Source organism: Pollachius pollachius (assembly GCF_949987615.1).
Source record: "Pollachius pollachius genome assembly, chromosome: 3".
Taxonomy (NCBI): Eukaryota; Metazoa; Chordata; class Actinopteri; order Gadiformes; family Gadidae; genus Pollachius; species Pollachius pollachius.
The window spans coordinates 30,938,660-30,953,496 of NC_136936.1; the positions used below are offsets into that span (position 1 = coordinate 30,938,660).

The 14,837-nt window shown below is 48.3% G+C and overlaps 1 protein-coding gene across 1 annotated transcript; it reads left to right on the forward strand.

Annotated features, from left to right (window-relative positions):
• Positions 1 to 1,872: 1,872 nt before the first annotated feature.
• On the forward strand, positions 1,873 to 12,338 carry LOC307073594 (E3 ubiquitin-protein ligase MARCHF4-like; the record flags this gene model as incomplete). The annotated part of the gene is made up of 4 exons (XM_079733489.1): positions 1,873 to 2,289; positions 8,903 to 9,058; positions 9,990 to 10,182; positions 11,905 to 12,338. The coding sequence occupies 4 exons, from the start codon at positions 1,873 to 1,875 to the stop codon at positions 12,336 to 12,338; spliced, it is 1,200 nt and encodes a 399-aa protein (XP_079589615.1).
• Between the last annotated feature and the right edge of the window lie 2,499 nt (positions 12,339 to 14,837).

Here is a 14,837-nt window from a genome sequence, read left to right on the forward strand (position 1 = left end):
GCACAATGATTCCCGTGTATTTATGAGTAACGTTGACCGCTGGTTCAGTTCAACTCGCTCGCGCGCCCGCCGATGGCATCGCGCGACGCAATCATAGGCGGCGCGTGACCGTGGCGCGTGATGCCATCGGCGCGCGAGCCGGAGCTGTCCCAGGAACCGTGGTGCTGAAGCTGCGGGAACCGTGGTGCTGAGGCTGCAGCATCAAACCGGCAGCAGCCCACAGAAACCTGTTATTATCGTTTTTACTAGCGGGGGTGAATAGACGCATGGACCTACAGGACCAGTACTGACCACCAAGGAGCATAACGGATGGATTTAAACCAGGACATCGCTTCATTCAATACTAAAGTTCAACGTTTGATGGTGAAATCCTTCAAAGAGAATCGACAGTGAATGAACGGCTGCCTAGCCTGGACCCTGTCAGATAACAGAATAAACCGGGAGTCCTATGGAGATGGTCCAGGCCAGCCAGGTAGGACAAGTTCTCTTCTCCATCTGTGTTGTTTCCAGTCCTGACGTGGAGCCGTGCAGGGCTCGGGTATTAACGCCCGGGTTTGGTTGAATAACGGTGGACTGTGGGTCTGGAACGCCTCTAGTGCATCAGTCGTGTGTTTACCGCGGAGCCCAGGATTCAGATCTCTGCAGGTGGTCTACACACACACAGATGGACTAGTCGGAGAGAGGTTATTAGAGAGCCATCTACAACATCTACCATCGGACTAATCATTAACCTGAAGGAACACTCGCCCAGGCTAATTCATATATGAATCTAACAGTTTGTTCCCCTCTATAGCTCATTGTTGAACTTAATGGCTTCAGACACTTGTTTGCATCGTTGGAACTTGCTTCCACTGGGATTTACTCTCACGTCGAAAGAAAAAAAAGACGTTAAGCGTTAACCGTCAACTCTTCCATTCAGAAAGCATCGTCATATCCCCGCAAACAGCGACACAGAGAGAAACAGAGAGACAGAGAGACATATAGAGAGACACAGAGAGAAAGACACAGAGAGTCACAGAGAGACACAGAGAGACATATAGAGAGACACAGAGAGAGAGTCACAGAGAGACATATAGAGAGACAGAGAGAGAGACACACAGAGAGACACAGAGAGCCATAGAGACACAGAGACACAGAGACACATAGAGACACAGAAAGACACCTATAGACACAGAGACACATAGAGACACAGAGAGACACAGAGACACATAGAGACACAGAGAGACAACTAGAGACATAGAGACACATAGAAAGACACAGTGACACAGAGACACATAGAGACACAGAGAGACACCTAGAGACACAGAGACACAGAGACACATAGAGACACAGAGAGACACCTAGAGACACATAGAGACACAGAAAGACACCTAGAGACACAGAGACACATAGAGACACAGAGAGACTCCTAGAGACACATAGAGACACAGAGAGACAACTAGAGACATAGAGACACAGAGAGACATAGAGACACAGAGACACAGAGACACATAGAGAGACACAGAGACACAGAGTCACACATAGACACAGAGACACATAGAGAGACACAGAGACACATAGAGACACAGAGAGACAACTAGAGACACAGAGACACAGAGCCACACAGAGAGACAGAGACACATAGAGACACAGAGAGACAACTAGAGACACAGAGACACAGAGAGACATAGAGACACAGAGACACAGAGACACAGAGACACATAGAGAGACACAGAGACACATAGAGAGACACAGAGACACAGAGACACAGAGAAACATAGAGAGACACAGAGACACGCTGCCTGCCGTTGACGGGGAGGGGGTGCATGGGTACATGTGGTTTGCCTTCCCCATCCTTCTCCGGCGCTGCAGGCTGTTAGTCAGACCGGAGCCATGCTGCAGGGCCAGGGCCTGCTGAAGAGCCGCTGCTGCGTGCTGCTCAGTGAGCTCAGGGTGCTGCTGCTCGGGCCGCACGCTCCCTCCACGCCGCTGCCCCCCTCCCACGTCCTCACCCCTGTCGGTGGGGGACAGGCGGAAGACCACCAGGCCGCCAGCGGGGGCGGCGTCCCCATGGGGGCCACAGTCTCGGACAACAACAACACGTTGGTGCGGGGCCACCAGCAGCCGGCGGGGGGACCCGGGCCGGGCTGGGTGGACGCGGCGGAGCTGTCGGCGGCGCTGCGCGTGTGCAGCTCCTCCCCCGAGGAGCGCTCCAAGGGCCGGCTGGAGGAGAGGTACTCCATGAGCAGCTTCAGTGAGAGCGGCTTCAGGACCCCCGTGTGCAGGATATGCTTCCAGGGGCCCGAGTATGTAAGTCAATTCAGCTCTGTTATCGACGAGCATGGTGAAACCTCATGTGTGTGCGTGTGCCCTTATGCGTGCATGTGTGTGTGTGTGTGTGTGTACTGTGGCAACCCTGCCCCAGGAATGTCTCGGTTGCTCAGGAATCACCAAACGCCCAGGTCCGTCCAAAGCCAAAAAGAGGCATTTATTCGAGGAATAGAAGAAACTGCGTGGGTTGGTGCCCAACGTGGGATAAACGAAAATAATACTAATGACTCCGTGAGCCACGGTAGAGTCCAGGTGATTGTCTCTCCGCCCGGGCCGGTCTCGTCCTTGGAGAGGGAGGTCGCCCCGCTCGGGAGCGCTGTTCCAGCGGTGCGTTCCTCGCCCCTCCAGTCGGCGTCCGTCGTCCGGGTGTGCGGGTTCCCTCGGGACCGCTGGGGAAAGGACCGCTAGATCCACTCATCCGTATCGGGTCCTGGAGGTTCCCTGCTCCGCTCGGGCACCCAGTTCTCTCCCTAAGGGAACATGTCCTTTTGAAGGGGTACCTGGTCTTCCGCGTCCTCCGCCGCAGGTGTTCTCCATTGCGCCGATTAGGGTGACGCAATGGACGCTCTCTGGCTCAGATTGGTAGATATCGGCTGTATATGCCATCCACCACCTCTCCCCTGGGACGCCTGGCCCGAGGTGTTGGGACCGGGTTGCCACAGTACGTGTGTGCGTGTGTATGTGTGTGGTTGTGCATGTGTGTGTGTGTGATACAAATATCTCTAATGCGCTGTGTACAATTCAAGTTTTCCCGTGGTGTAATGTGGGTCTATAGTAAAGAAAAAGTTGAATATCCTTTAACCGAACTCTGATATTGAGTCGATGTTTCTGTACATCAAACTTTAAGGTTACTTTGTAAGCTACATCCTTGCAGCCCTTGTAGATCCACAACAGAAAAACAATTACAGGTAGGATAAATCAAACTCCTCTTCCCCCTTCTGCTGCTCAGGGAGAGAGGGATGGATCTGTCTGAGCAGCAGAGATAGAGGACTGCAGGCACACTAGCTGTCTGAGGCCCAGCCTAGAGATTAGGTTATTGATCATGTTGTCACAGCTCCAGGTAAAGAACATATGGCTGAGTGGTGTCAGAGGGAAGGATATTGAGGCTCACACTGAGCAGCTATTAACTTCTACTCTATGGCCATGTTCTTTACGGTTGCCCCATTTACAGTCTTTTATTAAAGTTAGTGCTATTGAGAAGAATGTTTTAGTGGTTCAAGGGTCTCCTGAGCATTATAAGGAGTTAAAGGACTGGAAAACCTGATTACGGTGAGTTATCTGAATTATATTTAGTTATAATTCTTTTTTTTTTAACCCAACAATTAAACCCAATATCAACAAATAACGGAATGAAAGCGGTCTAAATGATCCTAAATCATTATATACGATAATGTATAAATCATTTAGTCTTTTTTCATACAGCCTCTCCACCAGCGTAACCTCCCTCTATGCCTTACTAAAGCCTTACACTAGACCTCTCCTCTCACGCTCCCAGACTATGATTAGCAAAAGATTGAGAAGACGAGTCCTTGGATCATAGTGATCCGAGCAGACCCTCCCCAGACAGAGAGCGCCTCACTGCGCAGGTTTACTGGACAGCCTTCAGAGATCAACAGTCAGTATTCCTCCCGCTGTCCTCCAGCTGATGTATGGACGTCCTTTCAGTCGCTGTGGTTCTGATTCCACTGCATCTTTTCATCGTCACCTCTTCTCTTGGCCCTGGCCTCCTCCATGCTGTCCTCTGCAGCCCGGGGCCAGGGCCAGGGGCCCAGGGCCAGGTATAGATCGGCTCCGGTGTAAACAGGCATGAGGCCAGACGCTGTGTAGGGGGGGAGGGGGCCACAGTGAAAGCAGGTATATATTAGATATTATATTATATTACAATATTAGACACACAAATACCTCGCCCCTTGACCCCTTTGGCCTGGCCCCTGTAGATAGCCAGAGGTAGAGGAAGGGAGGGAAAGACAATGATGATGATGAGGATAATGATTGATATTGTGATCAGCATTATTACTATTCTCTTTTTCATCGTCATCATCATCATCATCATCATCATCATCATCATCATCTTCATCATCATCGTCATCATCATCATCATCATCACTATGGTGCAAGCCTACCCAACCTTCTTGTTTCCACTGTTTCTGAGGAGGAATATACAGACTGTAAAAGTTAACACAAAATGTGATAGGGATGAGGCTGAGCAAATTTCAGCCTCAGTGCACCCTTCAAAATATGTCTTAACCAGACTGTGAGCACCAGCTCTTCTATCAGGTAATAAACTGGAGACTTCTTTATACAGCTTCCATCACATAAAGCCAGCCACAGCAATCACATACCAGGAACCTGAGGAGACCTGTGTCTCTGTGAGAGGTTCTCATGTTCTCTGAAGAACCTGAAGAGACCTGTGTCGCTGTGTGATGTTCTAATGTTCTTTGAAGTACCTGAGGAGACCTGTGTCTCTGTTTGATGTTGTAGTGGCATTAATAATAACAACTTATCTAATTCTTTAACTAACTGAGAGATTGAAAAAATCGAGAGGGGTCCGGAGAGAATTTGACAAAAAGACTTTATCGTTAAAAAGGCAACAACAAAGCCGAGTGGTTTGCAAAGCACTCCCGAATGAATCCCGTACAGCTCCTTATATCCCCCATCCTTTACTCAATACAAAGTTGGACTTTCATCAGATATTGATGTGCATAGAATGTTTTTCTGGGTCACACTGTGTGGATGTCAGTATACTCTCCTGTCTTCTGAATCCAAATGTGACCTTAGAACATATATTATCCTTATACAAACAGAGATGATGCACACGTGTGAATGTAAGCATTGTCCTCAGTGAGTACATCAAAATGGGAGTAGACTGGACCCTCTCACTGATGTGTCACATGGCCCATCAGATGGGAATGGACTGGACTCACTCACTGGTGCCACATAGCACATAACATCTAGGCTAAAGGTGATCAGCTGTTCTCCACCATTAAAGTATCTATATGATATGTAGGCCTAATAATAATCATAGCTTACTATAAAATGTAAGGTTAATTTCCACCACAATGTTCTCATGTTCTCTGAAGTACCAGAAGCAGATACCTGGTGTCTCTGTGAGATGTTCTCATGCTGTTCTGTCTTCCTGGGTGGCGTCTAGACTCGATCACTCGAAGGTCCAAGAACAAACAATTAATCAGCCACATCTCCCTCTTAGACCTCTTCACCTATCAGAGCACAAGACAAGCAGAACATAACACAAGTCTTTTGGGTGCCTACCCTCGGGAGTAAAGAGAGAGAGAGAGGGAAAGGGAGAGGGAGAGGGAGAGGGAAAGGGAGAGAGTGAGAGGGAAAGGGAGAGAGTGAGAGTGAGAGAGATAGAGCATCTCTATCTATTAGAGGAATGGTCTTCCCGAGTGTCACGCGCCGTTACTTCAAAGTGTCCTCTGGGGCGGACGCCGGTAATATCCCGCCTTCACGCGGGCATCTTGAGGACGTGTGACTTGCAGGGAGATGTGAATAGAAACATGGATAATGCACACACACAGCTCGTTCCTCAGCGGGACAATGAAGCCCTCCAGGCACTCCAGTAATCATCCTCCTACTTTGTACTCCCCCCATACACACACACACACACACACACACACACAGAACCACACAAACACACACATAGACACACACACACACACACACACACACACACACACATACACTAAAGCACTTTCTGTGTCCCCTCGCATGTGAAATAGCCTCTCCTCCCGCTCGTCTTCCCTCATATCGGAGATAGACACGATGCACAGCGTCTGAGATACTGGGGGCCGCGGTGAAGGTAAGTATGTGTTGGCAGCCACTGCAAGGTCATAACATTAAATCAAAAAGCTACGGTTACCAGCCATAGATTCAATTAGTTTTATATCAGGGCCATTAACTATGATCATAATCCCCGCAAAATAAGCAGTGAGTCAGAAGGCCCCCAGCATGTGTTTTATGGGGAGTCGTAGCAGGTAGAAGACACTGAATTAGCCCGACAACCACCCGATTCTCCATTATTACTCATTTCACTCATTTTCTCAAACTGCCTTTTTTATAAGGTTGCTATGGTAGTTAAGTTTGTTATTGGCAAATATGAGAACAAATGGAGTTGTGATTGCTGGTGAATGACTTCATTATGTTACTGTTTCACTCTCTCCGACTAGCATCCCCTCATTTCACATTCCTATAAAACACCAACTGGGCTCAGAGTGCTGGAGAAGGAGGATGGCGGTTGAAGAGTTTCAGGATTAGTTTGAAGAAAATTTGGTTGTCTCTATCCCCTTGGCTTCCAGGACTGGTCACAGTGAGTGGTCTGAGGCCCGCTGGAAAAGATAGAACTGTTGTGCTGCTCCTGCCAGACGCCGTCCCACCATGACCATCTGTGGATGGGCCCGTCCTCTCCTCCTCCTCTTCCATCACTCCCCTCTCTGGGCGTGTCGCCTTCTGTCACAGTCATCCGGCTAAGCTGCTATTGGCTTGTTACCGTCGTTCCACCAGAAAGAAAACACTGGTCCTGAGGAGGGGCGATTAGGAACGTAACCACAGGATGATATAATAAGGAAATGGAAAATAAATATTTCAATGGATGGTTATTTCCCTCAACATCGGAATTCAAAGTTATCATTGCATAATAATTATGCCTTATAGTTGTCAGAATAAATAAGTGATGACACATCATCTGCTGTACATGACATGAGGAGTCTGCTGCCCTCAATAACTGGTGGCTCAGTGAGGCCTGAGAGAAGGGGTTAAGAGAGACCTGGCCTCTTCTCCCGTGGTGCTGGGAGGCTTTTCAACAGCAGCCAAAACAAAAAAACAGGAATTAAAAAGCTAACCTGAGAACTAGATACGATTTTCTGGAAGAGAATAGCCTTGTCTTAAGGGCATGGTGAAGATGAGGAAATGTAAATTCCCCCTCACAAGCCATGTGCTTTCTGTGATCAGAGTGAACTGTTGTTGAAATTGTGCCCGGCACTGAGGAAGACCAGAGACTCATTTACACTGTTACCCTTAAGCTTCAGTCTCACAGTGGTTGTTAGGTTAGAGATGTCTACCCTGAATCTTCTTTATCCTCTAGCATTGGCAATCGATTTTTGATAACTCTATGTTGTATAAATAATTTAAGCAAATGTGCCCATATGATTATAAACAATAATAATACAAAATAAAAGATTATATCTCATACCATTCTGCTTTCAGACTAGAAGCATCTAGTCCCCGTGAACCAGTGTTCACGTGTAAGCTCCTCATAGCAGCATTAAAGTACATAGGTCGAGACTCAAGCTTGTTTGGAAGATAGATGGCTTGCTAATGGCCTCAGTCATAACATCAACACGAATGGTTGATGCAATGGAAAAAAACTAATTAACTAACTATTAATAAATAACTACAAGAACACAAGAAATTAAAATCAAGGTAGTGCATGAAATACTTTTCATAAAATAGCACGTAGTTGTAGTACGATTAGATCATTTTGTTGGGGGAGTATCATTTGTTCTGAGAGGCAGTAGCTCTGCAGGTTTCTTCCCTTCCACTTCTCTGTTTCAGGCCAGATAAGATCCACTGAACTACAGACCCCTCGTCAGAGGCTCCTAGTCATCTCTCATTTGTCTGATGTGTGCAAAATGATTGTGCATTGCAGATTGTAGAGTGTGTATCGTAGTAGGCTGTTTGTGTGTCTGTGTGTGAGTGTGCGTCTGTGTATGGGTGTTGGCACAAGTTTGTGTGTGTGTGTGTGTGTGTGTGTGTGTGTGTGTGTTGCCGCACGTGTGTGTGTCTGTGTGTGTGTGTGTGTGTGTGTGTGTGTTTGTGTGCATGTCTGCAGTGGTGCATTCCCTACAGCTTGGCTGCTTCCCTCACCATGTGATATAAACCAAAGGCAGAGAATCGATATTCGCTATGTAAGGAGCCCAGCACTTTATGTTTGCGTGTTTTAACCGACATAACTTACCAGTGGCTCTGTGAGGGGGGGGGGAGGGTGGTAGGATGTTATAAATGGGGGCGCACGCTGATCGATCAGCTTACGATGATGCTGGGTCTCCATGGAGGAGCGATGGTGATCCATCTGTGCGGCCGTGTTAAAGTGTTGTAGAGCTGGCCGCTGAGCTATTGTGGAGCTGCTACAAGTCGCTGAGGAGCTGCAGGGGCCTCACTGGGTTGGCTTGTCTGACACCACACAAGATGCTTTATCATACATCGTATTACATGACTTTGGCTCTGATATCCCATGATCTAAATGTGCTCCGTTAAACCAAAGGCTTTGCAGCCGAGAGACTCAGCTTTCTTGGTATCAATAGTTTGGGTGTTAATGTTGGTGTTGGTGCTGACTCTCAAATCAAACCCACAAAGGTGAATGATCACTAGCAGTCTGTGAGCCAGTGGTGTTGGTCTGTGGATGATGGTGTTGGTGGGGTTGGTGACGTGTGGGTGGGGTTGATGACAGTTGGTGGGGTTGATGTTGTGTTGGTCTGACAGTGTTGGTGGGGTTAGTGAAGGTGTTGGTGGGGATGGTGACAGTGTTGGTGTGCTGGTGTTGGTCCTGACGCTGACTCCCGCCCGCTGCCTGCAGGGGGAGCTGCTGAGCCCGTGTCGGTGCTGCGGCTCGGTGCGCTGCACCCATCACCCCTGTCTCATCAAGTGGATCAGCGAGCGAGGGTCCTGGGCCTGCGAGCTCTGTTACTATAAGTACCAGGTGATCGCCATCAGCACCAAGAACCCCCTGCAGGTGAGTCCTGACCACGAGAGGGACGTCTGGGAGGAAGCTGTGGACACGTGAAGATCTAGTAATATAGAGAAACAATCTGATCTTTAATGATCTTTACATCAAAACAAATTTTCTGTTAACTGGGAATCATGGATCGAGATTGCGATCTCAATCGTGGGATATTGCCCAATATCCCAAGATAGATAACCAATCAAATTGCGCCATCTTAGGAGGTTCACGTGTAGCACCTACTGAATATAATAAGACAGTATTTGGCTGGTGGGTTCATCCATATTATTTGACCCAAAGACTCTTTTTAAAGGTCCCGTAGCATGCCACCAGGTGTGGTGTGATTAGCCGGTACAAGCCGTTTTGCAAACCTGCCCCTTATGACATCACAGGTGGGCGTGTCCACCTAGATGTGTGCTTGATAGATCAGTCTACCAGCCTACCCAGTGGACTGTAGCAAACGTTGCTCATCTATCCGTCACACATCTCGGTGGACACGCCCACCTGTGATGTCATAAGGGGCAGATTTCCAAAACGGCTTGTAACGGCTAATCACACCGCACCTGGTGGCATGCCATGGGACCTTTAAGAACCTAGTCTATGCTAACTGAAAATGTTCCCAGGCACTCCCATGGGGTCTTGCATCTCTCTCTCTCAGAAACACACTCGCCCAGTACACACACACACACACACACACACACACACACACACACACACACACACACACACACACACACATCAACACACACACACATACACACACATTCACAAAGTACAAAGACACATACACACGCGTACACACAAATTCACACAGTACACAGACACACACACATGTACACACACATTCACACAGTACACAGACACACACACATGTACACACATGTACACACAGGTACACACACACCGGCAGGCCCCCACCCTGACCCTGTCCCCCCCCTCCCAGTGGCAGGCCATCTCCCTGACGATGATCGAGAAGGTGCAGATCGCGGCGGCCGTCCTGGGCTCCCTGTTCCTCATAGCCAGCATCTCCTGGCTGGTGTGGTCGTCCTTCAGCCCCTCGGCGCGCTGGCAGCGGCAGGACCTGCTCTTCCAGATCTGCTACGGGATGTACGGCTTCATGGACATCGTGTGCATCGGTGAGGCGGCGTGGCCCCGGGGTCATTCAGTCCCAGAGATGGTGTCGTGTGCCCAGGCGAATGCTGGTCGCCTAGCCCACTAGGAGATTGGATGAGATCAGTTTAAGGTGCACGTTAATCCTTTCCCCAGGGGTCTCCTCAAAGGAAGGAGAGCTGGAGATAAGTGTCATTGACAGTTCACCGTCAATAAGAAGGTGAATCGGCGCCTTCACCCCACCGTCTGTGGGGCAAAGGCCCAAGTTCAAGTGGTCGATTCGCGTTGGAGATTCCTACATTCTTCCTGCTCTACCTGTGTAGTATTTGTGTTTAAAATATTGGTGTTTCCAGCTCAGCAATCAATTCAATCTCAGGCGGTGTCAGGCTCCCCAGGCAGTTATTTAAAATATGCGTGGAGAGATGGACAGGATGATGGAATTGGCTTAAACCTTTAAGGAATACAAATGTCAAATTTAAGGACTGAGTTGTTTATATGCAAGTAAAAGGCATACCAATGTTTACAGCACAGGACTAAACATCAAATTTCTTTTCCCTGCCAATGCATCCAGACCACAAATGTGCGTAGAGTCTGTCAAACCGAGGTCCACATTTCACCACTCGGCATCCAGTACCCTTACCTTACCCTTTCCCCCCAACTGACGGCATGTAGGCCTGTCTCCAGCTGCCTCTGTGATGGCTCTACACCCAATGGGATGGATGTGATGATGTCATCTCACTTCTACATCTCACTTTTTGGAATCAAATAATGCTAAAGCCTCCTGCCCCTGCAGGTGCAGCAGATTGATTGTCTGGTTGAAGAGCTGGAAGCGTGTGCAATCATTAACGCACCTCCTCCTTGGGTTAGCTTCACACCTAGCAGACTGGGCAGGGAGGACTCCCTGCCCTCCCTGTCTAAACACTGACAGAGACATAGAGGGACAGACGACTAGGGAGGAAGAGAGAGAGACAACCAGAAAGGAAGAGAGAGAGAGACAGAGACATACAACCAGGGAGGAAGAGAGAGGGGGGGGGAAGAACAAGACTGCAGTTTTTATATAATCATGCATTAGGAGCAAATAAGTAGAATTGTGCACATAAATAGTTGTAGTAGATAACTTTATTGTCCGCATGGGGCAGTTGAGTCTGTCCAGGGCTTAGCCAACATCTAAACCATTCACCTAACAAAATTCTCCCAAGGTGCGTTTCTATACAACACCTAAAGGATTAGAAGAACTATAGCTCGCATCTAGGGGGTCTTTCTCCATAGAGGGCCAGTGGCAGTCAGATAGTAGAGATACAGACGATAAGACAGACAAAGACGGCTCTAAGAGTCCTCAACACTGCAGACTCTTTGTCTGAATGATATTCTCAACCTTGTGGTTCACCAGTCAGGGTCATCATCTAACCCCTGTTCGGATCTCTCCACAGTCCTAGGGGACAGCAGGGACAAAGTGATGGTCTGACTCCTGGTTCACCAGTGTGATGGTCTGATTTCTGGTTCACCAGTGTGATGGTCTGACTCCTGGTTCACCAGGGTCAGTGGGATGGTCTGACTCCTGGTTCACCAGTGTGGTGTTTGATGGTCTGACTCCTGGTTCACCTGTGTGATGTGTGATGGTCTGACTCCTGGTTCTCTAGGGTCAGTGTGATGGTCTGACTCCTGGTTCACCAGGGTCAGTGTGATGGTCTGACTCCTGGTTCACCAGTGTGATGTGTGATGGTCTTACTGGTCTCTCTCCTCCCCAGCGCTCATCATCCACGAGGGCCCGTCGGTGTTCCGTATCTTCCACCGCTGGCAGGCAGTCAACCAGCAGTGGAAGGTCCTGAACTATGACAAATCTCAGGACCGTGAGGACCTGAAGGACCCGGCCGCCGCCGACAGGACTCTCTCTCCGCCGGGTCCGGGGGCAGACTCCCAGCCCCCTGGGGTGGGGGCGTCCTCCTCCACCTCCTCCCTGATGGTGGGGGTCTCCTCGCCTCCGGGCTCCACCGTGGCGTCCAGTGGGGGGGCGGGGCCCCAGGGCGACCCCGGCGAGGCGGCTGGACCCCCGGACCAACACGGCCCCTACAACATCCTCAACCTGCTCAGCCACCTGAGGGCGCCGGAACCCCGCGGCCCACCAGGCGTCCCCCCCGGCGACGCCCCGCGGGAGCTGGTCATGAGGGTCACCACGGTCTGAGGGGTGTGGCCCCGTCCCGGAGGATGCTGACTGAGGGGGCAGAGGAGGGCCGGCCCGGACCCGACTGCACGGGAGGACCCGACCGCCATGTCGCCTGTGAAATGCATCTGGGATGTCTGGGATTGAATAAAAACAGTTGTTTTATTTATAGGAGTTGTTTTGCAGTTGTCATTATTAGGGTTTATATTTGGTGGTGAATCACTCTATGATACGAGGCGGTACCCCTAGACTCCGTTCTGTAGTGCTGGTCTGGCCACTGCCGGATGGCCAATCGGGCTGCATTCCTTCTTTCTTGGGTTCCTTTGTCCTTTGTCATCTTATGGCCTCACCCCCTGAAGCAGCTTGCAGAGGCTGCCTCTTTCTCTTCCTGAGTAGCAAAATCAGATATGCTCTTTGATAAATCTTTTTTTCATGCCCATGAAAGATGCCTTTTTTCTTATCAGGTTTGCAGACAGAGCCACTTAAAAACGTGCTCCCAGCAGGAGGTCACTTAAGTGCTTACTTTCCGCAGGGAGCGGGGAACAATGAGAGGCTGCAGCCCGTCCTGACTGCTGCTGGGGTGGCGCGTTCCGACTGATTCATCAAAGACACGCCATAACAAAAAGACTGAATCATAGAGTGGCAGATCTTTTGAAAATACACAATCATAATGTACATTCTTGGTACGCTATGATCCATTTTTCAGTAGAATGCAGAGAAAAATCTATTCCCTGCAAACTGCTGTTGTTGTTCCTTGTCACCCTTTCTCATGGCATTGAAGTGACAGGAACAATGTCCTGCAGGGTGCAGAGTGTTTAGATGGGGTCTCTCTGTCGTCTTGGTGGTTTGATAACAGTAATCCTTGAACAGTTATGAGGCATGTGCCGTGTAATCGGGGAGCTCAGTGATTCCTGTTGTCTTTGTTGAATTATTCAGGCGTAAAGTGCTGATCTAGTCACTAACTTGACCGGTTCGTATGAACAGAAGCGTTACCAATGAACACGTGGGGTAAGGTTTGGGCTTTTCCGTCTGCTGTTTTAATCGTGTACATGTGTCCCGTCAGCGCTTGTTGGGAGTAAGGATTACACGGCAGAGACAAAGAGCTGCGTCGGCTCTTTGGTTTGGCACGGGGCTGAAGAACGAGTCCTGGAACAACACGCCAACCCTCTGGCTTTATGCAGAGCTCCTGCGTTTACACAACATCCACTCAGTTGATCCACTCACTGGAGACCCTGTCTCCAGCCTCACCCCTCCTGGTTTTTGTTATTTCTAAATCACACAAGTTTTAAAAATGTGGACTCGTTGAAGATGTTCATATTCCTCAGACTGTAAAATAAATAAATACATATTTCATCTCTTTAATAAGTAGAGCTATGTCTTACATACATCTCTCACTGTCCTTCAACGCAACGTTATACTAGTATACTTTATACAGCGTATACAATTACAACTGGATAACCATTTACAGAGCACTCTTACACCATTATAGATGATATCCACAGCTGAAGCTGAACATCTTGAGGAGTTATTTTGTCTATGGTTTGATCAGGTCTAGACAAACATCAGATTTCCACCGTGATCTCCCATTCAGCAGCAGGTAGGGCTGAGGACATCTCCTCAACCTCCAAAGGCCCACAGGTTGACTGCGAACACTGGGACCCTCTCGTGGGAGTCAAATTAATCGATTTATCAGGGGTCCGAGCAGCGAAGCTGCTTGGTCCTCTATTGTTTCTGTAACGTTTTTTTTTCCCTCAAATTCTGTAAAAGTCATACTGCAGCCTATACCGTAAATCGAAAACTCTTGAAATTTTCAGGTATGGTTAGCAATAATCCCCACTACCCATAAACCCAAATTTGTGGCACTGTTCCCAAAGGTGGCGCTATTGTAAAAAATCATGAATTAGGCTTATTTCTCCTCACCAGATTGACCTGGACTCAAAATTCTTTCAGAATATTAATCTCTAGAATCAGATGCATATATAAAACCCAAAAAATGTTTACTTTTCCCACAATTTCATATTAAAGCCAAACATGATAAAAAGATTCACAGGCTACAAAAATAATCAAAAATTCACCAAAATCGCCACATAAAATCTTTACACCAAGCCTCACAAAAATCATCGAACAGAATTTGTTTTATTTAGCTCCATTTGAGAAATATTGGCCAATAAAGTTGGAGCAGTTAGCCCTTTTTTCTTATATGACCATTTTGTTATTGTATAAGAAAACATACATACAACTATTATTAGGTGGATACCAATACCCCCCACTACCCATAAACCCAAATTGTGGTACTGCACCCAAAGGTGGCGCTATTTAAGAAAATTATGAACTAGCCTTATATCTCCTTACCAGATTGACCTGGACTCAAAATTCTTTCACCATATTAATCTCTAAAATCAGAGGCATCTTTTTCACCCTGGTCTTCTACTCTAAAAATGTTTACTTTTCCCACAATTTCATAGAAAAGCCAAACGTCCACAGTCTCAACCCATTTTGCCTATCTGACCATTTTGTTAT